This window comes from Neopsephotus bourkii, unplaced genomic scaffold (genome assembly GCF_033783945.1).
Source record: "Neopsephotus bourkii isolate Nb327-2 ecotype Australia unplaced genomic scaffold, CSIRO-AGI_Nbou_v1 NB_1139, whole genome shotgun sequence".
NCBI lineage: Eukaryota > Metazoa > Chordata > Aves > Psittaciformes > Psittacidae > Neopsephotus > Neopsephotus bourkii.
The window spans coordinates 4,795,174-4,821,251 of record NW_026901625.1 but is presented as its reverse complement, the minus strand read 5'-3'; the positions used below and the strand labels follow the sequence as shown (position 1 = coordinate 4,821,251).

At 45.8% G+C, this 26,078-nt stretch overlaps 1 protein-coding gene across 2 annotated transcripts in view; it reads left to right on the top strand.

Moving 5' to 3' along the window:
- IPO9 (importin 9) overlaps positions 1-25,174 on the top strand; it is a 29,188-nt gene extending 4,014 nt beyond the window's left edge. The window contains exons 2-24 of one of the 2 annotated variants that reach the window (XM_061363113.1): positions 2,934-2,995; positions 3,656-3,742; positions 4,667-4,868; positions 5,301-5,389; positions 5,672-5,758; positions 7,219-7,338; positions 8,656-8,756; positions 10,904-10,962; positions 11,472-11,623; positions 12,131-12,229; positions 12,365-12,471; positions 13,345-13,484; positions 14,697-14,856; positions 15,665-15,891; positions 16,102-16,250; positions 17,171-17,299; positions 18,604-18,879; positions 19,484-19,650; positions 21,229-21,362; positions 21,927-22,046; positions 22,523-22,624; positions 23,426-23,502; positions 24,091-25,174. In XM_061363113.1, the coding sequence (XP_061219097.1) occupies positions 2,934-2,995; positions 3,656-3,742; positions 4,667-4,868; positions 5,301-5,389; positions 5,672-5,758; positions 7,219-7,338; positions 8,656-8,756; positions 10,904-10,962; positions 11,472-11,623; positions 12,131-12,229; positions 12,365-12,471; positions 13,345-13,484; positions 14,697-14,856; positions 15,665-15,891; positions 16,102-16,250; positions 17,171-17,299; positions 18,604-18,879; positions 19,484-19,650; positions 21,229-21,362; positions 21,927-22,046; positions 22,523-22,624; positions 23,426-23,502; positions 24,091-24,201 (2,957 nt within the window). In that variant the 3' untranslated portion in view covers positions 24,202-25,174. Of the gene's footprint in view, positions 1-2,933; positions 2,996-3,655; positions 3,743-4,666; positions 4,869-5,300; positions 5,390-5,671; positions 5,759-6,710; positions 7,339-8,655; positions 8,766-10,903; positions 10,963-11,471; positions 11,624-12,130; positions 12,230-12,364; positions 12,472-13,344; positions 13,485-14,696; positions 14,857-15,664; positions 15,892-16,101; positions 16,251-17,170; positions 17,300-18,603; positions 18,880-19,483; positions 19,651-21,228; positions 21,363-21,926; positions 22,047-22,522; positions 22,625-23,425; positions 23,503-24,090 lie in introns of those variants that run through there. The other variant, XM_061363112.1, reaches the window with a different exon arrangement.
- The last annotated feature ends 904 nt before the right edge of the window (positions 25,175-26,078 follow it).

The window sequence follows — 26,078 nt, the reverse complement described above, 5'->3', positions numbered from 1 at the left end:
TGGCTTGCTGCTTTCTGAAGGGGTGAAGCAAAACGCACACAGAGAGGGGTGGAAAAGCTGCTGCTCTCAGGAGGAGCAAATACATTGACTTTTCTGCCTGGGGAAGAGTTTGGGATGGGGGCTTTAAAACAGTAACTGCCAGAGGTGGTGAGTGAGGTGTGAGGGTTATTTGTGCCTTCTCATCAAGCTAAAATCAGGTGGAAATCAATATGAAACAAGCAGAAGGAAGCAGGTTGTTTCCCCCAGCGTGCAAACTGTGGAGCTCATCGCTGTTAGGATGTCAGAGGTAGAAATGGCTTTGCTCCAGGAGGGGTTCAGCCAGCTCAAGGTGGCTGGGGTCTTTGAGAGCATGCAGTGGAGCTCCCTGAAGCAGGTTGATAATGGATCTGGTTGGTGCTTGTACAAGGGGATGGGTAGAAATGCAGTCAGGAGTGGAGAGGCTGAACTGTCCAAGAGGAGTCTCCTGTCTGATTGATAGGGCTGTTGTGGAGCAATATGGGATATCAGCTCTGCAGTAAGGGCATGGTGCAGTTTCTTCCTGCCATGTCACCCTGTAGCAACCTCCAAACATCCCCAGCGACTCCATCTCTTCCCTGCTTCTGCATCTTCTCTCCGCTAAGGAGGTGTGGAATAGGAACCCCTTGACAGCTCGGGGCCGGGCGATGCATTATCAGTGTCTGGAAAGGTGGAAGTTTACCTGATGACCTTTGGTGTCTCTGGGTTTTAATGGAACATAAAGAAAAGCAACGTTCAGGGGGGCAAAGGGGCAGTGAGGGCTCAGGGGTATGGAGCGGGGCTGCTGACAGCTCAAGCATCCGCTTGATCCTGGTGATGTGGGGATTGGTGTTTCCATTCCCCCTTTATCTGGTCTGTCCACGTAATGCCATGAATAGAACTCCTGATAGGATTTTGCCACATTTAGCAGTTAAGAAGATACAGTTCTGTAATGTTTTTAAGGTGCACCGCTGTCCCTGGGCACGGAGCAGGTATCAGCGGGTTCCTCTCATGGTCACTGCAGGAGTGAGCACATCTCTGGTCTGCAGCGAGAGCAGCATTGGAAGTGTTGGAAAATGGGAGAGATGGCTTGAAATCATTGCAACAGAATATTGCACATGAGGTGGGAAGTACCGTGTGTTAGAAAAAGGACATGGAACTGTTGGAACAAGGCCAGAGAAGGGCTGTTAGGATGCTCAGGGGCTGGAGCACCTCCTGTATGGAGACAGGCTGAGAAGTTGGGGCTGTTCAGCCTGGAGAAGAGAAGCTGCGTGGAGACCTCAGAGCAGCTTCCAGTATCTGAAGGGGGCCTATAGGGATGCTGGGGAGGGACTCTTCATTAGGGACTGCAGTGACAGGACAAGGGGTAATGGGTTCAGACTGAAACAGGGGAAGTTTAGATTGGATCTAAGGAGGAAATTCTTTCCCGTGAGGGTGGTGAGGCACTGGAATGGGTTGCCCAGGGAGGTTGTGAATGCTCCATCCCTGGCAGTGTTCAAGGCCAGGTTGGACAGAGCCTTGGGTGCCCTGGTTTAGTGTGAGGTGTCCCTGCTCACGGCAGCGGGCTGGAACTGGATGATCTTCAGGTCCTTTCCAACCCAAACTATTCTATGATTCTATGAATGGAAGGAATCAGATGTGGGTACCCAAACAGATGTGAAGATTGCAGGTCAGTCACAGTGCTGAGCTGCGGCTGTGTGAAACTGCTGTGTTTCTGGTGGCTTCTTGGGTCATTTGTCCCCTTTAAAACCATGGCTGAAATGCAGTGCCTTGAGTCTGGAGCACTGCAGACAGCTGGAGGAATAGTTACTGCTGCAGTTAAGAGGAGTATTAAGTTAAGTACAGCTGAGAAAGAGGCTTCCTGCTCCTGCAGCCAGGATAAGAGGGGGTTTCTGTTACTCTCCTCTTGCTGTTAAATGCATGATCTATGAAGGGTTGAAGGAACTGTGTGACCATGGGGAAAGTGGGAGGCAGTTATCTTCCAACCCAGAAAAGCCTCTTACAAGTGAAGTGGATGTGAGGAGCAGAGCAGATAACCAACCTTTGTGAAGCACTCAGATGAGCACAACTGCTTTTGAGAAGGCATTTCAGTACATACTTACTGGGGATGCTGTGGGCAGCATCTCCTGTCCCTGGAAGCCAGGTTGTGCTCAGTGTGTACCTTCTGCCCTACAGTTACTAGAAGCAAAACACCACAAATGTAGTTCTAAAGCAGGCCAGCAAAATTAAAGGGAGGGTTGAGTACAGCTTGCAGCTACCTGCAACAATTTGAATGAATTCAAAGCCAATTGATGGAGGCAGATGGTTTGACCAGACCAGAACTGCTGCTCTGCCTGTGTTTTATTTCCTGTGTTCAGTCATCAACAGGATTGGTTCATGCGTTCTGGTTTTGCCTTTTGTCATAGAGCTTGCTTGGCAACTGAAAGAAGCTCTTGATTTTCTGGACCAGTTTCTTGCTGGAATAGAGGCAATTCCTGGTGTCCGTGGGCTTGGGCAGGGGCTGCCCAGCAGGGAGCTTGGTGTGTTCTGAGCTATCTTAGGGTGTCATTTGGGACAGCTGAAATGATGTTTTCAGCTCACTCTCTGGATGAACCTGGGTTGTTCAGACCAGGGCTGAGCCACTGATAAGGCTCCGTTCTGTCCTCTTGGGGTTTGTTAAGTTGTGAATTTGCCTGTTCTTAACCTGCCTTGGAAGTTATATTTTTGCCCACGAGAGAAAGAAATAAGATGCTGAGGAAATAAATGAAGTTTGTGCAGAGAACACAGGGGGGGAATGAATGCTCCTGATTCATTGGAGTAGCTCAGCGTTGGAATTGTCTCCTCCATCCCACGTATGAGTCATGCCATTGGTATGATGCCTTTCTCCAAAAACCTCAATGAGTTCTGCTGTGTGGGACTAACAGCTCTGATACCAACTTCTTGTTTTCCTTCCCTTGCAGAGTTTGGTGTTCATTTAGCAGAGCTGACTGTGGATCCCCAGGGAGCTCTGGCCATCCGGCAGGTGAGGTTACCTGGCAAAGGGAAGGAATTGGGATGGAGCTTCCCTTCGTTTTTGAAGTGGTCTGTCCTGTTGGAGGCAGCTGTCTGTGACTGCTCTATTTTCTTTTACATCCTTCTAGAGTTGTTCCTTTCCCTGAATCAAGTGTTGTGCACTTACCTTGTTCGAAAATAGGGCTTTTTGGACTTAAACCTGGTGCTTGGGCACAGCTGCTCCGGCAGGGGGATTGGACTAGATGATCTTTTGAGGTCCCTTCCAATCTCTAACATACTGTGATACTGTGAATGGAAGGCATCATCAGCAAGCACAAGTGGGGCATGTCTTTGTGGCAGCTTTTCCTCTGGGTGTTTTTCCTCCTGGAAAAGGAACTTTAGGTTCCGTGTTTCCTCATTTACAATGAGGCCCATATCTTGTGCCTTCTTGGAGGTGAGGAAGTAAAGCTCCTGCCATGTGTCCATGCTGTACAGGCCATCATTGCTCAGGGATGGACATCCATTCATCTTGCATTATGCAACCTTTTTTCCATGTCAGGAAGGTTAGTTTTCATTTTGCCAAGCCCTGTTGCCCCTGTAAAAGCAGCACAGAGGGATGGGAGCTGAGCGAACGGGATAGGGGTGACCTTGCTTTGGCTGTTACTGATTCTTGCCCTCTCTCCTGCCCCAGCTGGCATCTGTCATTTTGAAGCAGTATGTGGAAACTCACTGGTGTTCTCAGTCAGAGAAGTTCAGACCTCCAGAGACCACAGAAAGGGTAAGGTTTGGTTTCATGTTGTCTACTTTGAGACACGTTATCCATCAAGGGTATTAATTCTGTAGGTGGTCTCAGAAGTCCCAATGCCCTCGTGTCTTTGGAGCATTAATGGCTTCAGTGAAGGTTTTCTGATGTTTTCCACTTTGAAAATCTGTTTTCAGTTGCTTAAAACACTAAACTTGAGAAGCTTGGGCCGGGTTCTGTAGGGAAAGTTCAGCCATAATGTTGCTGCTGCTCTAAGAGCAAGAAGTGCTTTGTAAGTTGTACAAATACGGCTTCTGGCAGCCTTTTTTCAGAGATTTGCTAAATTTTGTGGTTTTCAGCTTGGGACATTAAAGCTGTTTTCCCATGGCAAGTATCGGGTTAAAGGTCTGCAGAGTTTCATTAGAAGTCTATTCAGTAGGCGTGTGTCACAGCTGAAATGGTCAGATTCTGGCCCTGTTGACTGGAGCATCTTTCCCATCGAGGGTATGATTCATCCCATCAGAGATCATTGCTTGAAGCAGATCTTGTGGATTACACCCCAGAAGAAGTGGCTGTGTATTTCCTGCCCCTTCTAAGGGGAACTCGTTCTCATTTACTGACATCTTCCAAAGTAAGCAAACAGGCTCTGACTGGAGCTGGGATTTATCTCGCTAACTCTGGATGCCTTCCATGCAGATATCTACATCCTGTGGAAGTGCAGCTGTGAGCTGTTTACTGTGTGCTTGGCCAAGTGCTCTGTATGAGGAGCGCTGTGTTAAAACACACCATGCACTGTCCCAAAGGAGAATTATGGGCTGTAGTGTGCAAGGTTTCTTTGTCTCCTGAGTGTTCGTTTAGTGAAACCAGTGCTGAATCAATATAGGATACAGTCACATATATATATCTTTGTTTGTAATTGAATTGGGGATCTGCTTTGTTGAACAATGTTCCTCTCCACAGGCCAAAGTTGCTATTAGGGAGCTCCTTCCCAACGGGCTGAGAGAATCCATCAGCAAAGTACGCTCCAGTGTTGCTTATGCAGTTTCAGCCATAGCCCACTGGGACTGGCCTGAAGCCTGGCCTGAGCTTTTCAGTCTCTTGATGGAGATGCTGGTTAGTGGAGATGTGAACGCAGTGCATGGAGCCATGAGAGTGCTTACAGGTATGTGTATGTGAAAGCTTTGGCAAGGCTGATGTAGGAAGTGGTTTAGGCTTCTCCTGCGCTAACATCCTGTCCCTTTGCACTCCAGATTGAATTTGAACTGGAATTTGCTGCTTCTCCTGGGTGTGTTGGGCCCTGCTGAATTGCATGCCCAGTACAGGTTGTGAAAGCTAAGGAAGAAGGTTCTGTGCTACAGGTTATAGCTCAGAAGGAAACTGGATTGCAACACCCTGTTTTCCAGATACCTACAACTTTCAGCGTGCTGTTTCTCTGCTTGCCTTCAGGGGTTGCCATGGGGAGGCCAGATGACACTGGTCTAATCAAGTCTGGATCGGCATGTTCCCAAATTGCTCAGTGTCTCCCAAACATGCTGATGCTGTTGCCTACAGATTGGTTTCTTACAAGAACATTCCTTCTTCTTCCATGTTGTAGAATTCACACGGGAAGTGACGGACACGCAGATGCCCCTTGTTGCTCCTGTTATTCTTCCAGAGATGTACAAAATCTTCACAATGGCAGAGGTATGATCTGCACTAGGAAGCTGGTACTGAATGGTGTTAGTGGGGATGTTGGTTGGAGCAGAGGAGCTCCAGATTTAATGGCTAAGCTGTACTGTAGCATGAGTTAGACTTAAAGAGTTATCTTGATGATGTGGTAGTTGATGACAGTGAACGCTTCAACAGAACTGTTGGAAGCAATGAGAAAATCAGAGAATCAAAGCAAAAAATAAATACAATTAAAATAAAAATAAAGGAAATGAAAGCATCTCGTGTTCCTCATCTGTTATTTCAACTGTTTCCTAGGTGTATGGTATTCGCACGAGGTCGCGTGCAGTGGAGATATTTACCACGTGTGCCCATATGATCTGTAACATGGAGGAACTGGAAAAGGCAAGAGTTTAACTTACAACATACACTGAATGCAAACCGAGCGGCGTTCCAGAGAGCTGTTAAGATGAAAATGAAGTGTTGGAGAGCTCTGTAGCCTGTCAGCTGTAGTTGTGGTGAAGAGGGTGTAATTTAACACATGTAAAGTGGCTGCCTCCCTCCTTTACCTGCATGCCTGGATCCTGTGACTTGGTTTCCATAATTGTTACTTGTGACATATCAACAGACATGCTTGTAGCAGCTCAGACAAAGGGGAATCAGTGTGGGGAGGAGGTAGTGTATAATCCCTTTGTTGGAAATCCCTGTCATAGCTTCCATCTCCAGGTGAACTGTGTGTCCTCGTACACTGCCAGGCCTTGGCCATGTGGGTTATGATGGGCAGTTTCGTGGCCCTTGTCTGAGGTGTTAGTTACAGGCTCCTGGAGCTCCATCAGTTCTTTACCATCCACGTTACCCTTTTGTTCCTAAAGGGATGCTGGAAACCAAACCAAACCTTTTAAAAGAGCAGTTGTGCAGTATATGGGCAAGTCTCCTGTCTGGCTCTGAGCACATCTGCATTTTATATGGCCTTTGACCAGTGGGTTTCCCATCACTCCCCAGGAAATAAATTGTTCTTTCGAGCTTTTGGGGTGGTGAGGATAGGAAAGGGTGACTCAGTAAGGTGGCTGGTTGTTGCCCAGTGGCTCTATGTGCTGTTTCAGCCCTATTTGCACATGGAGGAATTCCATGCATACTTTTGGGAAGTTGTGATGATTGCACCCTATCTGTCCTGCACTGACAAGGTTACTCATGCAGTCTTTAAGCAGACAACTGTGCTCCTTAGCTCTGGAGTTAGAAGGAATGGTCTCCATAAAACTCTTCTTGTCCACTGTTACTTGCTGTGCCAAGCACTGCTTCAGGAGTGCTTTGACATCTGGAAAAGCACTTGCTGCATTTTTCCTAGGAGGAATCATCGTGGTGATTCTCAGGCCAGGTGCTGATACTCACAAAGAGCTTGTTTGGTTTGGGGGAAGGTAGCTCAAGAGGGATGTAAATGCCAGCCTCTGGGTTCAGTGTCATTGCTCCTGTGTGGTGCAGTCACCCCACTTCTTTCATAGCCTGGGGGGGTGGATGGTAGGTGCAGGGCATGATTCATCTCATCAGATTAAAGTGTCTCTTCAGGAGGATGTGCACTGTGAGGCTCTCCGGACGGGACTGTCTGGATCTCTAGTTAGGGCCTGAAGGAGGGGTGTGATATGCAGCAGTCTGTGCTGTGTGGTTTGGAAGGGTGGGATTCAGTGGAGCTTCCTTCCCAGCATGAGAGAGCCAGAGTGATGCCTGAAACAAGTGACTTTGCAATGTTCTGTGGTTGTCTCTCTGGGTTTAGAGCAGAAAAGCTTGGTTTCTGTTGCTGTGGTACTTTATTGTCAGCCAGGGGGGTTTTGTGTCCAGAATTCACCTGTGCTTGCGTTGATTATCACCAGGGTGCGGCCAAAGTCCTCATTTTTCCAGTGGTGCAGCAGTTCACAGAGGCCTTTGTTCAGGCCCTGCAGATGCCTGATGGACCTACATCAGACAGCGGGTTTAAGATGGAAGTCTTGAAGGTAAGTAGCTTATGGCAGATGAAATAAAGGATTGAATACCAACGTCCTGTCAGATGTGCTGGCAAACAGGGACACTTGGGTGTGTGTCAGCTCTGCTGGTACTGCTCGTGTTATAAAGAGTTGAAATATTTTGGATCCCAGAGCTATACAACATTGAAATAAATTGTTCTGCCTGTACTGAAGATACCTATGATGAGATCCATAGGGATTTGTCCATAAAATGACCCATAGAAATCGATCCATAGAACAATGTATCTTGCCATTTGCGGATCTAAGACATCTTGGATGGGTATTGTTCAGGCACCATACTCAGAAGTTAAGTATCTGTCATTTCTAAATATGCTGTGGAATTCTGCAGCAAAGAATGTTTAAAAGCTTGGTATATGCAGGTGCTTTTCTAGACCTTGCCTGCTCTTTAATGCTAAATGATCTTTGCAAAAGAGAGTTGGGAAGTCTCCTTGTTTCCTGGAGAAAGAAGGTTGGAGGTTAGAGTATGGAGATCCCTTCAACAGCTGGAAAGCACTGGAGTTGCAGGGTCCAGCATGGGTGAGAAAAGAACTCAAAACCATGAGTTGCAGAATCAAATCCACGTCTTGCATGTACTCGCCTGTGTGCTGGGGTCAGCAAGACCTGGGTCACAGTGCCCAGCTCTCTGAAAGGAAATGATAAGGAAGGATTATTGAAGACAAGCATCAGAAGCTTTTCATAATGACCAGCTTTGCACTGGAGGCATGAAAATAACTGCTGGGAGGATGCTATTGTAGTATTCAAATTAGCGACTACTAAGTTCTGTGTTGTGGAACTTGTTTTCTTGGTCCTGGTAAAGGGTGCAGTACCCTGGTTGTGGCATCCTATGCCTGCTCAGTGAGGGGTGCAGGTATCAGACCCTGGGTGCAGCAGGAGCTGATTTCTCACTGTGCAGCACCACGTGGAGGGGAGCTTGGGGCAGGATGCAGGCAGGTTCTGTTGAGAGAGCATCACTTGTGGGTTTCTTTTCATCTCTCCATTGGCTGCGCACTGGGATTCCTGGGACAGGAACAGACAGAACACCAACATGAGAGGGATACTTTCCAATGTGTTACCTCGATTTGAACAGGCTGCAACTCCAGAGTTGTACATATGTGTTACCCCTTTGCTTCCCTGCACAAGAGCAGATAAGGTGAGAGGTCTGTCTGGTCAGGAAGGAGAGCAGGAGACCTTGGTGGCAGGAAGACACTGGCTTATCTTGACTATTAAAGAAGCAGCAGCCTGTGATTTAAGTGTTTGTTGAGGGTTTTCCCCAGTCTTGCTTCTGATCGCTCTTCCTTTTTGTTCCAGGCTGTGACAGCACTTGTGAAAAACTATCCAAAGCACATGATTTCATCGATGCAGCAGATCCTGCCCATTGTCTGGAACACCCTCACAGAAAGTGCTGCCTTATATCCTTTGTGGGGAATGCTTTTAACTAGAACAGAACAAAACGAACTGTCTCATACACAGCTGAAGAGCATGATACCTGGAGTACTCTGCCATGACAGACAGAATGTAGGCATCTGTGGTGTAGACATGCTGGGTATTTGTTACTTCAGTAAGCTCCATTTGGTTTCTTCTAGCTTAAAACCCACATCTGATGAATGATGCAAGTGCCTGTGTTCCACTGGCTGTGGAGTTGCAGCCGAGCTCTGCACTGGTCCTGGCACTGTCGGTGGAAATTGTCTTCTTGATGTCTAATCCTGTTGAAAGGACTTCAGGTAAAGATGAATCTCCAGTGTCTCCTGCTTCAGGAGTACCAGTGGCTGCTGGCACTTGCTGCTGAAGGTGAAGTTAGAATCACAGAATGGTTTGGGTTGGAAAGGACCTTAAGATCATCCAGTTCCAACGCCCCTGCCATGGGCAGGGACACCTCACACTAAACCATGGCACCCAAGGCTCTGTCCAACCTGGCCTTGAACACTGCCAGGGATGGAGCATTCACAACTTCCCTGGGCACCCATTCCAGTGCCTCACCACCCTCACAGTAAAGAACTTCCTCCTTAGATCCAATCTAAACTTCCCCTGTTTCAGTTTGAACCCATCACCCCTTGTCCTATCACTACAGTCCCTAATGAAGAGTCCCTCCCCAGCATCCCTATAGGCCCCCTTCAGACACTGGAAGCTGCTCTGAGGTCTCCATGCAGCTTCTCTTCTCCAGGCTGAACAGCCCCAGCTTTCTCAGCCTGTCTCCATACAGGAGCTGCTCCAGCCCCTGAGCATCCTCGTGGCCTCCTCTGGATTTGTTCCAACAGTTCCATGTCCTTTTTATGTTGAGGACACCAGAACTACACACAATGCTCCAGGTGAGGTCTCACGAGAGCAGAGCAGAGGGGCAGGATCCCCTCCTTAGACCTGCTGGTCCCGCTCCTTTTGATGCAGCCCAGGATACAGTTGGTTTCTGGGCTGTGAGCACACACTGAAGCCGGCTCGTGTTCAGTTTGATTGCTCTTTATAAGTCATTGCTTCACAGCCAGCCTGTTAGAGCTGTTCTGTTGGGAGCTTTCCTAGTCCTTGCAAACTGACAAGTCAAATCTTACTGTGTTGCTAATTCAAGTTGCTTTTTTCAGCCTTTGATAAGAGGACAATAATTCCAGAACCCTGAGCTGCCTTGGAGCTTTTCCTGACTCTTTGGTACAAACACCAGGATCTGACACTGGTGTGATAGCAGCAGAAGGGTTGATTGAGCTTTTCCGCTTTAATTTAATGAGACTGACTGTTCTAGAGAGCACAGATCTGGACCTCTTTATATCAAAGCTGCTTGCACAGTGTGGTGTTTCAGAATCCTGCTGCATGGTGAGTATAGGTTCATGTAGAGTGCAAATGGGCAGGGAGACCATAAAGGAACCCTTAATGCTGGTGGAAGCTGTGTAGTTTCAAGGTCGGGTGCTTTTTAGGGTTTTTATAGATCCCTGTTAAAATACAAGGAGCTGGTGGTTAAATTCTTGGTGTCCTGACTCCCACTGCAGCCCTGCTGGCAGTGATGAAATAGGGGTTTATTTGCAAAAGAGCAGTCTTGGCCTTCCTCTCCTTGTGTTCTGGTGCTTCTTAGACCTTCAATTTGCCATCCCCGAAGAAACCTCCCTCCTCTATACCCACAGGTTGGTTTTCTGCCACTTCTCGGGGTTGGAGGCTCATGGAGGGGCCTGGCAGGGAGCAGAGCCAACTTCAGGTAGCATGTGGGCACGTGGGGTGGCAGCAGTGGGGTGTTGCGCTGGCTCTCACTGTCTGCTGGAGAGAGGGGGTCTGAGTGGTTCTGTTCTTGCAAAGTCACGTAGATGCAGGTTTAGTTACCTTGGTGGACTTGGTTTAAGTTAATCAAAGGTTAAGTTACAGTCAACCACAAAGACTGATCAGATAGCCTTTGACACTGGTAATGCACAAAGCCAGGATGTCCTGAGGCTGGTCTGCAACACGGGACTGTGGAAAGTCAAAGGTTTACTTCTCTTTTTAGGACAAACTTCCCAGCTTATCAGGAATTTTAGGATGGGAAGAGATTAATTCCTAAATAGATGCAGTTCTATAAAAACATTTCTATTTCCTTAACTCTGTCCACTTATGTGAGAACCGAAGTAAATTACACAGAAGAGGTGGAGGACCCTGTGGATTCCGATGGTAAAAACTTGTTAAACTGCACTTTTACCTTCTCTTTGGAATTAATGGACTTAACCCAAACCTTCCTGTTGTCAAAATAGTGACTGAAACACTGTAGGAGATTGTGCTTAAGGGTGTATTTATGGTTGTAGAACAGTGTCCATCACTTCTTTGCGAGTTACCTGTGGTTGTGCTCAATGAAGCTGCCTAATTTAATTTTGTAATGACTCAAGGAGTGCGTTTTATAACAATTTTGAGGTAAAAGTAATGGGACAAAAGGAACACAAACAGGTTTAAGGTTGAGCTTAATCAGTTGTAATGAGGGGGGTGTGGTGAGGTAGGACGAGGTCAGGCATCCTCCTGGGGCTGCTGCTGTCCTTGCTAGCCCAAGAGTGAGAATTAACATCTCATCAGACTAGCTGGTAGTTTGTCATTATATTTGGCAGCCATTTATATCTTTCTGTACATTGGCGTGTTCAGTTCACTTCTGCCTTTATGTTGGCACACTTTTTCCTCGCTTCTTTGTGCAGGTGAAGTATTGGGATTTGAAAATCTGGTGTTCAGCATATTTGAATTTGTCCATGCCTTGCTGGAAAACAATAAATTTAAGAGCACAGTGAAGAAGGCTTTACCAGAGCTGATTTATTACATCCTCCTTTACATGCAGATCACAGAAGAGCAGGTGAGCATGTTTGCCTGGTGTAGGAAGCAAGTGAAATGAGAAAGCTAAAGCAGCTCATGTCCTGGGGAGAGTTTCAGTGTGGGTAAGCTGCTCTAAGAGGCTGTTCAGTCACTTTGCTGTACCCAGGAGTTAGGGCCTTTGTCTTTTTGTTTAGGTAGACATGCATAAAACCAGGCAGTCTGTTAATGTTCATCTCCTTCTCTCATTCCTTAGCTATACATAAAACTGTGTAGCATTGATTCCAGGTCGGTCATTAGTTCTGTCAAAATCTGGTCTCAAATGAGGAGTTAAGAGCAAGATGAGCTGAGAAGAAAGAGAGAGTCTCTTCTTTTCAAAGGTTCCTCTGATAGAATATAAGAAAAATCACTTGAAGGTGATGACTTCTTGTGGCAGAGGAAAATTCTGGCAGTACTTGAAAACCCTCAGGTTACTGGGAACAGAAAAGCTTCTCTTTAACCTTTGTGTTTCATCACCTCCCTGACCCTTTTTGTCTCCTTTCTGGTTTAGATCAAAGTTTGGACTGCAAATCCACAGCAGTTTGTGGAGGATGAAGATGATGATACTTTTTCCTATACAGTGAGGATCGCTGCACAGGATCTGTTGCTGGTATGAAATGTGTTCCACATTCAGATGGAACCAAAATAATAACAAAGAACAAACCTAGCGTCAGGAAGGCATTTGGAGAAAAGGCCAACTGTTAAAAGTCTATACAGATAAGTGCTATCATTTCCTTCTGTGCAGGCTGTGGCTGCTGATTTCCAGAATGAGAGTGCATCTGCTTTGGCTGCAGCAGCTACAAGGCATTTACAAGAAGCTGAGCAGGCTAAAAACAGTGGTGCTGAGCACTGGTAAGGAGATGGGTGCCATGATTTTTAAGTTCTCTGCTTTCATAGAATCACAGAATAGTTTAGGTTGGAAAGGACCTTAAGATCATCTATTTTTCAACCCCCCTGCCATGTGCAGGGACACCTCACACTAAACCGTGCCACCCAAGGCTCTGTCCAACCTGGCCTTGAACACTGCCAGGGATGGAACATTCACAGCTTCCCTGGGCAACCCATTCCAGTGCCTCACCACCCTCACAGGAAAGAATTTCCTCCTTAGATCCAATCTAAACTTCCCCTGTTTCAGTTTGAACCCGTTACCCCTTGTCCTGTCACTACAGTCCCTAATGAAGAGTCCCTCCCCAGCATCCCTATAGGCCCCCTTCAGACACTGGAAGCTGCTCTGAGGTCTCCACGCAGCTTCTCTTCTCCAGGCTGAACAGCCCCAACTTTCTCAGCCTGTCTCCATACAGGAGGTGCTCCAGCCCCTGAGCATCCTCGTGGCCTCCTCTGGACTTGTTCCAACAGCTCCATGTCCTTTTTATGTTGAGGACACCAGAACTGCACACAGTGCTCCAAGTGAGGTCTCACGAGAGCAGAGCAGAGGGGCAGGATCACCTCCTTCAACCTGCTGGTCCCTCTCCTTTTGATGCAACCCAGGATACAGTTGGTTTCTGGGCGACAAGTGTTCACAAGCTTATATTCATTTTCTCATGAACCAACACCCCCACGTCCTTCTCCGCAGGGCTGCTCTGAATCTCTCTTCTGCTTTGGGATGAAGAAAATCATTATCATAGCTTAGACCAAAAGAAAAGCACAGTTTCACTTCAAAATCTGTAGTTGTTTCTTGAGGTGATGATAGAGGAAACACCTAAAAGCATCTGAATTCCTTTGCAGGTGGAAGATACATGAAGCTTGTATGCTGGCCCTGGGCTCTGTGAAGTCTATTATTACAGACAGTGTGAAGAATGGTAGAATACATTTTGATATGCACGGCTTCCTGACAAATGTTGTTCTAGCAGACCTCAACCTTTCAGGTATATTGGATCTTGCTGTTACTGAGAGTAAATGCTGAGTGCCAGACCTTGGAAATCTCTTACAAACAAAAGTGTCCGATGAACCAGGTTGCTGTATGCATGTGATATACGTAATGCAGCTCTACATGTGGAAGAGCATAAGTCCTAAGTTGTGAGTTCACACATGCCGCCAGACCTAAGTCACTTAAATGTGGGAGTATCATCAAAGAAGCATTTATTTCATCTATTACAAAGGTTTTTTCTTTCTTTTTATTTTTTGGGTTAATTTTGAATGAAAACAGTGTGCAGAGTGCATAGTGAGCAAGGCATGTAAAACCTGCTTCATTTACATATATTTACATATGTAGTATTGGGCTGTAAATGAGCTGTTGTGCTCTAGAAAGAGCCCATGGGGTCAGAATATAGATGGTTCTCAAAGGACATCCGTTTAGTGCTCAGTAATGGTAATAAGACAAATCTTGCATTTTCTAATGCTTGCTTAGAAAACAAAGCTTTTCTCTTGCTGCACACCTTGCATGGAGTTCTTCATGTCCACATATTAAAATTAATACTTGCAAGAGTACATATAATGGCAGTAAAGATGCTGAGAAATAGAGAGCATCATCTGTTTGAGAATAGCCTAAATAGATGAGGATACTTAGGGCCTGAAAAGGCGGAAGGATTGAGTGGGATAAAGATGAATCACACCTTGATAAGTATGAAGCTATGAGTAGCTGCCAAGTGTTCACTGTTTCTCTGGTGCTATTGAACGTTATGTTCCATAATTGCAAGGTGATGGCTGGAAACTAGAAAAGCAATCTGTGAAAGGTCCCTGTGTATGTGCTCCAGTTCTTTTTTCTAAGCTGCTGCTATTTGCTGCTGTTGGGGAAAGAATATTCAGCTCAATGAATAGGAACTGCTGAAAAAGCCTTTGTCTCTTCCCTTACTGTTCTGGAGATCAGTAAAGCTGTATTGCAGTATTGATGAACAGATTCAGTGGAACTAGTTGAGGGGAAAAGGTTGTTTTAAAGCAAGTGAGAGGTTCCTTGAAATAACTGGGAAAATAAACTGCCTTCTGCCTATGAACAGACATGACTTGCGTGCCTGCTGCCTTGTCTTGTGTGTCACAGCCTAGCATTTTCCTACTGGGCTGACAGGATTGCAGGTAATGGGTGGAAGCAGCTGTCATTTTAAACTCATAAAACTAATTCTGGGGTTTGTGTTTTGCTTCAGTGTCTCCTTTCCTCCTGGGCCGTGCTCTGTGGGCTGCCAGCCGTTTTACAGTGGCCATGTCTCCAGAGCTCATCCAGCAGTTCCTACAAGCTACTGTCAGTGGGCTCCATGAAACCCAGCCTCCTTCTGTCCGGATCTCTGCAGTCAGAGCTATCTGGGGGTAAGTAAAGCCCAAGGTATTCCAAAGCCCCAGGGGTAGGTGGTATAAATTACACTTGCAAAACTGGCAGGTTGAAATATTAATAATGTTTCTGTATAGGCTGTGGAAGTATTTGCTTTGAATGAAATAGATGTCGATGGGTTTGTGGAGCACATCTCAGCAATAAAGGAAGTTTGGGGTTTTTTTATCCTGTTTTGTGAACAAGTTGCAAGAAGGAAAAGGGAGGCTCTGCTGTATTGATTCTACAGTGAAAAATGAGCATTAGTCCAGAAAACAGCCAACCACAAAAAACCCTTGCAGACCACTGCTCCTCCCCATTCTCTCCTCTGTCCCCAGACCCCTTTGTCTTCCATTGGCACTGAAATGTTAATGAAAAAGTAGAGGCAGAGACTTACAGCTTAGTTATTCCTGAAGTTGTTTTTTATCATTCCTTGACTCACAGGACACGGTGATTAAACACCCTGTAAGCAGTAAGTGTCTGTCTCGGATATCTTCTTTCCTCAAGGTTTATTTTCTCCATTGATGGCCGCTCTTAAGAGAGAACTTACTAGAAGGTGGTGGAAGCTTTTAACATCACTTGGGTCAGCGCTGCTTCTGTCAATCATTGGGGTGGAATGAGGAGGAAAGATAGCTGAGGTGTTGAGAGATTAAGGAATAGTAGACTGAAGGGGAAAAGTCCTGTAGGAGTGAACTTAAGGAAGAAGAATGGGTGGGGTGAACTAATCCTTTATACATCACCTAGAGTTTAATGTATAAATCACTTTAATATGTTATGTGTATGTTTTTATATCACAAATTTCTTGTCTAGCTACTGTGACCAGCTGAAGATCTCTGAGAGCACCCATGTGTTGCAGCCTTTCCTTCCTAGCATTCTTGATGGCCTGATCCACTTGGCTACTCAGTTCAGCTCAGAGGTCCTGAACCTGGTGATGGAGACGCTGTGCATTGTCTGCACCGTAGACCCAGCGTTTACAGCAAGTGTGGAGAACAAAATCTGCCCTTTCACCATTGCAATATTTTTGAAGTACAGTAATGGTATGTATCCAGGTTACACTCTCAAAGTCCAGTTGGTTTTGCTACTGAATCCTGGTGCTGGAAGTTTAATCCACAATAATTGAGTGAATGTTGATTGATTATGGTAAAGCTAGAAGGGAAATTTGCTGCTTTGCCTGTTAGAAACAGAGGTAGCAAAACTTGAGATGTGTTTGTTAGTATGTTTTAGTAAACGGTGCTTTCTCTCTCCAGATCCAGTTGTTGCTTCTCTTGCCCAAGATATCTTTAAGGAGCTAGCTCAGATAGAAGCCTGCCAGGGTCCAATGCAGATGAGGCTAATACCAACTCTTGTCAGCATCATGCAGGCCCCTGCTGACAAGATCCCAGCAGGGCTTTGTGCAGTAAGTGCTACAGTAGTACATGGTCTTAGCTGGAGATGATTCCCTGTTCTTTAATGTATAGGATGGCTGGGCTGGAAAGAGCAGAAAGGTTGTTTTTGAACTGCTTTGGAACTTTGGTCGCTGGTTGAAGCTTCTTTGTGGAGTGAAGGCAAACTGCAGGTGGGGGGAGATGCTTCCAAAAACTAACTTTAAACTGCTCCTCTGCCCTTCTTCCAGCCCATGTCTTCTTCCAATATATCCCAAGTCACGTTGCTTTCACATAGCCACCTTTCACCCTTAAGTCTCCTCTCTCTGGTGGAATGTTCTCCAGCAGGCCACACGACTGTTCCTTTTGCTTTGTTCTAAGGCTTTTTCTGATTTATGCATCAGATACCTATAAATTGCTGAAGATAAAATTCTGCAGGTTTGTAGTTCCTATAAAAAGTCCCCTTGTAAATGAGTAAGCAATGACTGTGTGGAATCACTGTACAGAATTCAACCTATAAACATCTTTATAATATGCTTATAATCTGCTTACTGATTGGTATGACTGTAACAATTGCTTATGGGTAATTAAAATCAATTTAAATCAATACAAACGAAGCGGAACGAGTCAGCTGGCACAGCTCTGTGCTGGACTGATTCACGTGCATCAGCCTGCTGTGAAAGTGTTTGCCATGGCTTTTTTTACACTGCTTTTGATGTTTGCCCTATGTTGGGAACTTTCAGAGCATGCCCTGCATGTGGTGTCAGACGCCCTGATGCTGGGATGCATAAGTCCAGGGTTCCCTGATCTTAAATGTATTCTGGACTGTACAATCAGGATGTGGTACTGGTTTACATTCCTGCAGTTCATGCCTTTGATGCTTACACCAGTGCTGCTGGCTTAGCATGCTATGGCTGCTGCAGTAACAGTGCTTTTGTTCCTGTTTTCCTTTCAGACCTCTATTGATATACTGACCACGGTTGTAAGGAATACAAAACCTCCTCTGTCCCAGCTCCTGATCTGCCAAGCATTCCCTGCAGTGGCTCAGTGCAGCTTGAACACGGATGACAATGCTACAATGCAGGTAACATGGGGTGGGTGGGAAGGATTGCGGGGCTATGCAAGTCCAAGACAGGTCTTAAGGGAGCCCAGGCTTTGCTTGCCAGTAGCTATATCAGCACCTCCTCAGCCTCTGCCTTCTCCAGTTTATCATCAGAGTACTGCTGTTCAGGCACCTGCAGTGACTTCTAGTGATCATCCCTTAATTTGGAGTTTGCAAAGCAGCAGCCTTGATCTTTTTCTCTGTTTTAGGGACCACATTAAAAAAAAAACAACAAAAACCAAAGCCCAAAACTTACATGAAAAAACCCAAACCTCATTGCTTTTCTTCCCCCCCAGTAACTTCAATCACACCTAGGAATGGCAGAAGTTGTGTTCAGGAGCACACTCAGGCACAGGAAAGCAAAATACCTTCTGTGTGGAAGACCTCCCAGACGTTCTCCTTCTGGCAGTTTTCTCCTGTACTCATTTAGGTGGGGAGGGGAGATTTCTTCTAAACTGAGCCAGGTATGGGCTGGAGGGAGAGCAAGGATTCATCCCCATCAGCAGTAGTGCCTGAGCTGCTTGCTGGGCAGCTCTGCTCTTACCTGGTAATGTCTTTAGAGTATTTAAACAAGAAAGAAAAAGATTCAGAGCCTACAAGTGCAGGGTGCCTTTTCATTCCAGCTACCAGCTGGCGTATAAATAGTAAAGCTGGTTTCACTCCTTGCATAAGGAGTTTTATAGCACCTGCTATTCTTTGCCTTGTGATTACACCCCATAGGAATGGCTTTCCCTAAGCAAGATTCCAGTAAGAATAGGTTGGAGACCAGCAAGAAGAGCTTGGAGAGCAGCATGCTGGTTGTTCCTCTGGATCTTTGTTGTAAGAAGAATTCAGAAAGACTGCACCTTGGCTGCTGGGTTGTGTAATGTTCATGCTACCCAACCAGTGCTACAAAACACGATGGATGCTGTCTCCATCATTCACTGGTTAGAATCTCTTGGAATTTCTCTGGGTAGCAAGACTGGCACAAAACTGCAGCTGCTTCAGGTGGTCTTTGCGTTTCCCAGATGATCTCTTGGAGAACTGCCTCAGCAGTGAAGAGTTTTGTATTTGATGAGCAACTGAATTCTGTAGAAGTTACTTCAACTTACAGGCACTCATTGTACTGCACATTAGAGAGCTCCCGTCTCTTACGGGTGCCACCACCTGTAAGATCATCTGAAACCCTCAACTGTGTTCATCTCGGTTAAGGGTCTGTTTAAGGTGATAAAAGGGGATGTCTTCCCATGCCTCCCCACTCCCTTGCCTACAAAGGGAGGTTCTAACACGATACTTCTCTTGTCCAGAATGGTGGTGAGTGTCTGCGTGCATACGTCTCGGTGGCACTGGAGCAAATTGCCCAATGGCATGATGAGCAAGGCCACAACGGACTGTGGTATGTGATGCAGGTGGTGAGCCAGCTTCTAGATCCAAGGACCTCCGAATTCACCGCTGCCTTCGTGGGCAGATTGGTCTCCACTTTAATTTCAAAAGCAGGAAGTGAGCTGGGAGAGAATCTGGACCAGATCCTGAGAGCTATCCTGAGCAAGATGCAGCAAGCGGAGACGCTCAGTGTGATGCAGGTGAGATGCTCAGTGTGATGCAGGAGAGCAGGCTGGTACCCAGGAGAGGAAGAAGGAATTATCAGCAGAACAAATTGGCATCACTATTTTTTAGCTGAGTGCCTGATTATTTATGGTTAGTGCAATTGGAGGGTCTCTGTATCCTCTTGAAGTAGTCAGGAAGATGACTGTTCTACTCATAATGGTTGTCCAGATCACAGGGTAAGCCAGGTTCTTATGGGTAAGCTTTTACTGCACCTTAAATATTCCCTCATGACCACGTGCTTGCAAGCAGTGAACCTTCAGGGAGGACAGGAGTTGCCTAACTACGGATGCTGTGGCAAAGGCAGCACATGTTTTTGAGTTATTTTGCGCTGGATTTGAAGGATACATGACTGGGAGTTGACCATGGGGGTGTTTGGGGGTGATTAAATACTGCTGTTGACTGCACTAGCTTATTGCCTGCTTTTGTAGCAGTGTCTTGCAGGTGGTTATATTGCCTCTTCCTCTTGGGGTTGGTAAGCACAGCCTCCATCCTGCAGGAAACTCAGTTACTCAAATATTTGGTACAACATTTTCAGCTGTTAAATAATGCACATCTAATGCTTCCTTCCTCCTGCTGTAGTCCTTGATTATGGTGTTTGCTCACTTGGTTCACTCACAACTGGAACCACTCCTGGAGTTCCTCTGTAGTCTCCCCGGCCCAACTGGCAAGCCTGCCTTGGAGTTTGTCATGGCCGAATGGATGAGCCGGCAGCACTTGTTCTATGGGCAGTATGAAGGCAAAGTCAGGTAGGATGTTTGATGATCTGTGCATTAACAAAGCAATGCACAGATCATCCTGTTGATGTTAATGACTGACCATCCTGTTGCAGCTGAATGCAGTGGGTGTGAGGGGAAGAGGAGCGGGATCACCCTTAGGTTTGCGTGTGTCAGCGTTGGGTTAGCTCAGCTCAGGAGAGCTGTGATAACTGCAGCAATCTCTGATCCTCCTCCAATTGCTCCTCTTGCTGCCTGGTGTTTCTGTGCTGGAACAGCCTGACCCAAGGGGGAAACAGTGTCACTTGCAGGCACAGAAGTGCTTCTGAGATTGCACTTTGGTGAATGGGATGAGAAGAGCTTCCAGGCAGGGAATTGCCTCTGTAGAGTGGTGTAGAGTTTGGGGCCATTGTAGAGGGTTTCCTAAGAGAATTTGGTGATTTGTTGATTTAATGATCTCTTAAAAGTCAATAAAAAAATCGCCAGAAACAGTTTCCTCTCCCTTCTGCTGTAGGAGCACATTTGTGCTCTGATGGAGGCAGAGTGCTGTATTCCAAAGCATGAAATGCTCTGTAGTAGTTTAAATTGTGCTGCAGCTGCTGTCTTTGATTTCTTTGGCAATGTGAAGCCCAACAGACCACTCTTGGGGGTCTCACCAGCTAATAACTCACTTCATAGTATGCACTGGTGCGGTGTTGTTATAAGGCAGCCAGATAGCCTGTGAAATAACAAGAAAAAGCATGTGTAAAACAGAATTTGTGAGTGATCATGCAGAACAGGAGGCTGGCTGATGTGGGGATCTGGTGCTGCTCACACTCAGGTCTGTTTTGTTCTCTAGAGCAGTGGTTTATCCCCACTGTGCCAGAGTGGGGTTGTCTGCAGGATCCCCTGAGACTGCTTATGACCACAGAGAAAAGCCAAGGCCAACACTGCCAGGAAGAACAAGGTTCAGCTTTGTTCAGTGCTCCCTCTGTATTGTCCCAGGTTGGAGTTGTTTGCATCCAGATGGCTTGGCAGGGCCCCACACTTTAGTCAAAGTCATCCTCGGTATGGCTGGAAAACAGCCTGGAACTGGAGGAGGTTTGAATGTGTAGTAGAAACCTGAGCAGCAGAGTGAAAAGAACACATGAAGGCACTGAAGGAGCACATTAGAAGGTCTGAGTGTAGCAGAGCTGTGAAGGACCAGAAGTGAGAAAGAGCTTTGAGACTGGAGAAAAGTAGATGAGATGTTCATGGCTGCAGGTCAGCTGCATCACTGCCTTCTTGCCAGTGCTTTCCTCTTAGTTCCATCTTCAGCTGCGTGTGGTGCTTCAGGAGTGTGTTTAACCTCATGGCCCTTCTGAACTGGAAAAGCCTTTAATGTATGTATGCAGTCTTTAATAGTGTTTAATCCAAAGCTTTGTCAGTCTTTGGCTTGCTGTGCAGGTCAGGAGATGAGCCCAGTTTTGGATATAAAGCAGGAGAAATAGGGCTAGTTCCTTAACACTTGCTCTTGGCAAAAAGTATAGAGCACAGGGCATCTGAAGGCCTGCTCTGGAGATGTGTTCACTGTGAAAGCCAGACTATTGAGGACAATTCTGATCCTTAATTCTCCTATTCCCTGCTCCCCAGCTCTGTGGCATTGTGTAAACTCCTCCAGTATGGAATCAATACAGATGACAAGCGGCTTCAGGACATTAGGGTAAAGGGAGAAGAAATCTTTAACATGGATGAGGGAATACGGACACGGTCAAAGTCAGCCAAAAGTAAGTAATCATTTGGCTGTATTTTTTTCCTGTTAGATGGTATAAAAGGCTTTAAAATAGACCTTGTAGGTCCCAGGAAGCTGAGGAGGGGTATTTCCTACAGAAGATGCGTGTTGATATTTAGAGCTAATCCATACAATGTATATTTAACATCTCCATAATTTGCCTTTATTCTGCCAAAGACTGATTTGGAAGACTCCTGATGTCTCTAACTGAATACAAACGGATGAGATGCTATTTTGCATCATCCTGTTCCATGTAATGAGATAGAATTGATAATTTCATGACGCCCGGTAGCTTCTCTGAGCGGAAAGGGTGGTTAGAAAACACATTTGTCTTATTTTGAATTGGCTGAACGCCGAATCTTTGGGGATTGCTCTCTAGAGATTGAAATATTAAATCCAAGAGAGCCCTGGGCAGGGCTGGGCTTCAAACAGAGATCAAAATGAATGAAAAAAACCCCAAAACAATCATCCAAAACCCCCCACCCCTGACAAAGCCAGGCCTGGTTTTAACTACCTCCTATTAAAAGCAGTGTGAATATATCTGTTTATTCTCTTGCAGATCCTGAGCGCTGGACAAACATTCCTCTGTTAGTAAAAATCCTAAAATTGATAATAAATGAGCTCTCGAATGCAATGGAAGCAAATGCATCCAGACAGACACCTGCAGATTGGAGCCAAGGTAAAACACCGGTTTTGCTTCTCTCTTTGCATGGCTTAAATCTACTTTGTAATCTCTTCAGAAACGTTCACAGTAATAAGAAGCTCACAATAGTAAATACTAGACCTGTAATTACAAAGGCTTAAATAGTGATCCAGAGTATAAAGTCAGTCAGTGTTGTGTATTCTCACATCTGAAAATCATCTGGGGCTAGTTTGGAAGATGGGAGCTGAGCGTGGGCCAGTAACACTCCTTTCTTGGTGTATCTGCTTTGCCTTTCTTCCTCCCTGCTTCACTCATCCATTCTTGCTGCTGCTTTTTGCTCGGCTCCAGTTCTCGAGTCACTCATTCCAAAGGGATAGAAAGGCTGCAGGTGCTTCCCCTCACCCACCTCCACAAGCAGAGATGTTTGCCTGACAACCATAGGCCCTGCAGTGATCAACAGGCTGGAGCTCTTGGGTTTGGATTAGTTCTAGAATTGTTTTTTTCCTAAACAGATGATTCAAATGACATGTGGGAGGATCAGGAAGAGGATGAGGATGAAGATGAAGGCTTAGCAGGACAGTTCTTATCAGATATTCTTTCCACAAACAAGTATGGTAAGTAACAGCTTTAAAGTGCTTACTCAAAGCAAACAAGGAGTAGATGACATCCTAATCAGTTTTCTTTCCTTGAGAGCAGCTCAACAGAGGCTGCAGCCAAGGGGAAGGAAATGCCACAGCAGGGCTTTGAGTAGGGGCCTTGTCTGTAAGAGGGATGTGTCTTTGAATAACACAAGGATTAACTAACTGAGAGTTCCCATGCTGAGTGAGCTGCACGTTGCTGTGAGGTTCATGCAGGTATTTCTTCTAAGGAGAGCATTGATGCTCCAAGATGTAGATGTGACCTTGGAATGACAGTGTTATAGAAGTGGATGAACTTGCTGGGGAAGTAACCTTGAGAAATAATTGCTGCATAAAGATAAAGCAGGTGTATCATCTCCTTTCCTCTGCCCTCCAGTTTGTATATAGTCCTAAAGGGAGAACCTGACGGGCTAATACAATAAGGGAGACCTCTCATATTAGCACAGAATTGGAAATGTGTCACCCTGACATCAGATTAAGGCATAAGATAATAGTGCACGTAGCTAACAAACCTGCCTGTCCAGTGTCCTGTGTATGCTCATCTCACTTGTGTGTCTTTGAGACTCCACTGTGACCCATCTCTTTCTGGGATTTGGTGTTTCCTGATCATGTCGACTTAAGGAGTGAATGTTCTGGGTAGGATATTATTTATTTTACTCAGCAGCACTAGAACTATTTATATTTGGACCCATTGATTTCAACAGTAGTCTCAGGGAATACTTCCTAAGATGTATTGCTCTGTTTGATGTTAAAACCTGCTGATTTGCCTCTTGACAGATGAGGATTACTATGAAGACGATGAAGAGGATGATCCAGATGCGTTAAAGGACCCTCTTTACCAAATAGATCTCCAGGTGATGCTCTAGAATAAGGGGTTTATTAATCAGATTCCTGTCATTCCTTATAAACCTGATTTTTTTCTCTGTTATACTTCAACAAAACTGCACACCACTGGAAACAACGGCTAGTATCGATTGTTATCCCAAAGGTACTCAGTGCATTGAAATCACTGTGGAAAGTGCTGAGTATCCCAAGAATGCCTGGAGCTATTTTTTTCTTACTGGATCAATATGTATAACTTGGAAATGGGACTGAACAAAAGGTTTTGAACAGAGGGAGTTGAGACTCTTCTACCCATGAGCTTCACAGCTGTTTGCTGAAGTCAGAAATAGATTGGAGACTGAGTATGATAGAATTTCTTACTGTATTGGAGCTGTTCCCTTCCAGTCAGTCCCTGTCTGAATCTTTGCTCCTGCTTTTTATCTGGCAGCTGCTTTTAGCCTTTCCCTTTGCTGCTGCTCGTCCTTTTTGCACCACTGGCCTGTTCCCTGCAATCCCTTTGTCTCCGTTGGTGCATGTTGAGGTTTGTCCTGTAATGTGTGTAAGAAACAGAATTCCCAAAGTGACGTGATGCTAACTGGCTCTTTGCATCTTCCTTTCAGGCCTATCTCACTGATTTCCTCTGCCAGTTTGCACAGCAGCCTTGCTATGCAATGTTTTCAGACCATCTCAATGAGAATGAAAAGCGAGTGCTACAGGCCATTGGGATATAAACCCACCCAAGAGACCACACCGACCATAGCTGAACAAGGCTTATTCCACGTTTTATGATTGAACATAAAACACTTTCCAGTGTCTGCCTGCTTGTTGCAGGTGGATGGCGGCCTCGTTGCCATGTATTGAGCCTCATCTTAACGTGAATCTGGTAAGGGAAGGAATGCTAAGCAAGCAGCAAGGACAGAAGCCTGTAGAGCTTTGCACATTGGTCTCACCATGGGAGCACTTTCATTTTCCACAGTGACTTTCCAGGAAGTTCTTAAAGATACAAAAATGTGTCCTTAATACTTTTAAAAGCAAACTGTCTCTGCCTGTGAAGAGGCATGCAACTGAGCTCCCCCCAGCACAGCTGGACAGAGAAAGGAACTGAATCACTTAACAGGTTGCTTGGATGTATTTTGAGAAGGCAGGAGGTTGTTCCTCTTCATGCTCAGATGCCACAGGGTAAATATCTCGATCTCACAGTGTGACTTCTTTTTATAGACCTATAGACTCTTTAATCAGAGATGCCTGAATGGTGTGGAACCTGTTTGCAGGAGTTTGGATGGGAGGCTGAGACAATAAACCCAAATGCATATCTTCTTTCCTGTTGTGGATGGGGCTTTGTCACTCACATCTCTGTCCAGTCCCATGGGAGCAGCTCTTACTGATGCTTTCTGTGCACATGCTTACAGAAAGCTGCCACTGACATTTCTCTTCCTGTGGCATGTGGCTACTAAAGACTGTGGTTTTATGGAACACAAGGAGCCACGATTTTCAGGGGAATAAAACCTAATTGTATTTAACCTACTTGCTCCATGGTAGCCACTCTGAACTACTTTGCTTCCTTCACACTCCTGTGTGTGTTTATAGAGTGGTGAATACCATTTGCAGATTGATTTATCCCGTAAGAACAGCGTGATGTATCTCACAACACCTCTCTGCCTTGGATCCCCTTGGGGAAAATGAAAATAAAACTATTAAAATGCACATTGGTATCCTTCTTACGAGACAGATTTCAAAGGCATTTGCACTTCTTTGCTGAAGTTGCTTTCTGAGACACATTTCTCCTTAGGAAACTTTGTGCATGTGCAGCCCAGAGGATGTTGGGGAATGTCACAGGAGGCACCTGGACAGAAAGGGAGTCCTGTAATGGCTGCATCTTCTGCTTAAAAGAAAAGGCTGACCCATTATAGAGGTTCCTTTCTTAAGGAAGGTACTTGCTGTTCCTTTGTGGAATAATATGCTTTGCAGTTGTATCTACAAAGCTCCAAAGAGCTGGAGTCGTTCTGTACCTAACACGGTCTAGCTTTTCACTTTTTTACCAGGAAGGGATAATAAATTAACTTTTTAACAGACAAAGATGGCACAATTTGTTTAGTGTGTGTGGGGAAGGTGGAAAAACACCCTGGAATACCAAGGCAGAGCTTGCTCCCTGCTCCCACCCTGACCCAGCTCATTGCACCTGAGAAGGGGCAGACTGTGGGGGGGGTATCCCTCACCCTTCACTGCAGCCTAATCCATGGGTTTGTTTGAACAGCACCATGGGAACCAGGTTCTGAAGCCTGATTTGTGTGTGTGTGTGTGTCTGTGTGAGTGTCTCCTAAGGTATAAGCTCTGATTAATGCAGTCGTGTCACAATCTCTTTCTTCCCTATGGGTTCTCTGGTTTATGATACCATTAAGCTTGAACCATGGCCTCCTTTCAGGGGGAAGGAACGCTGGGCTTCTCCCTTCTGCCTAGACCTTGTTATATGTCTTTTGTAAAGTCCATTAGGAATTATGTGGGAGGCATTTGTGGCTCAGCTTTCACTGAAAACTACACAGTGGGGAAACCCAACTAGAAGGAGGTGGCGGATCTGGATAGCTCTGCAGGGAGGGACCAGTCCCATCTC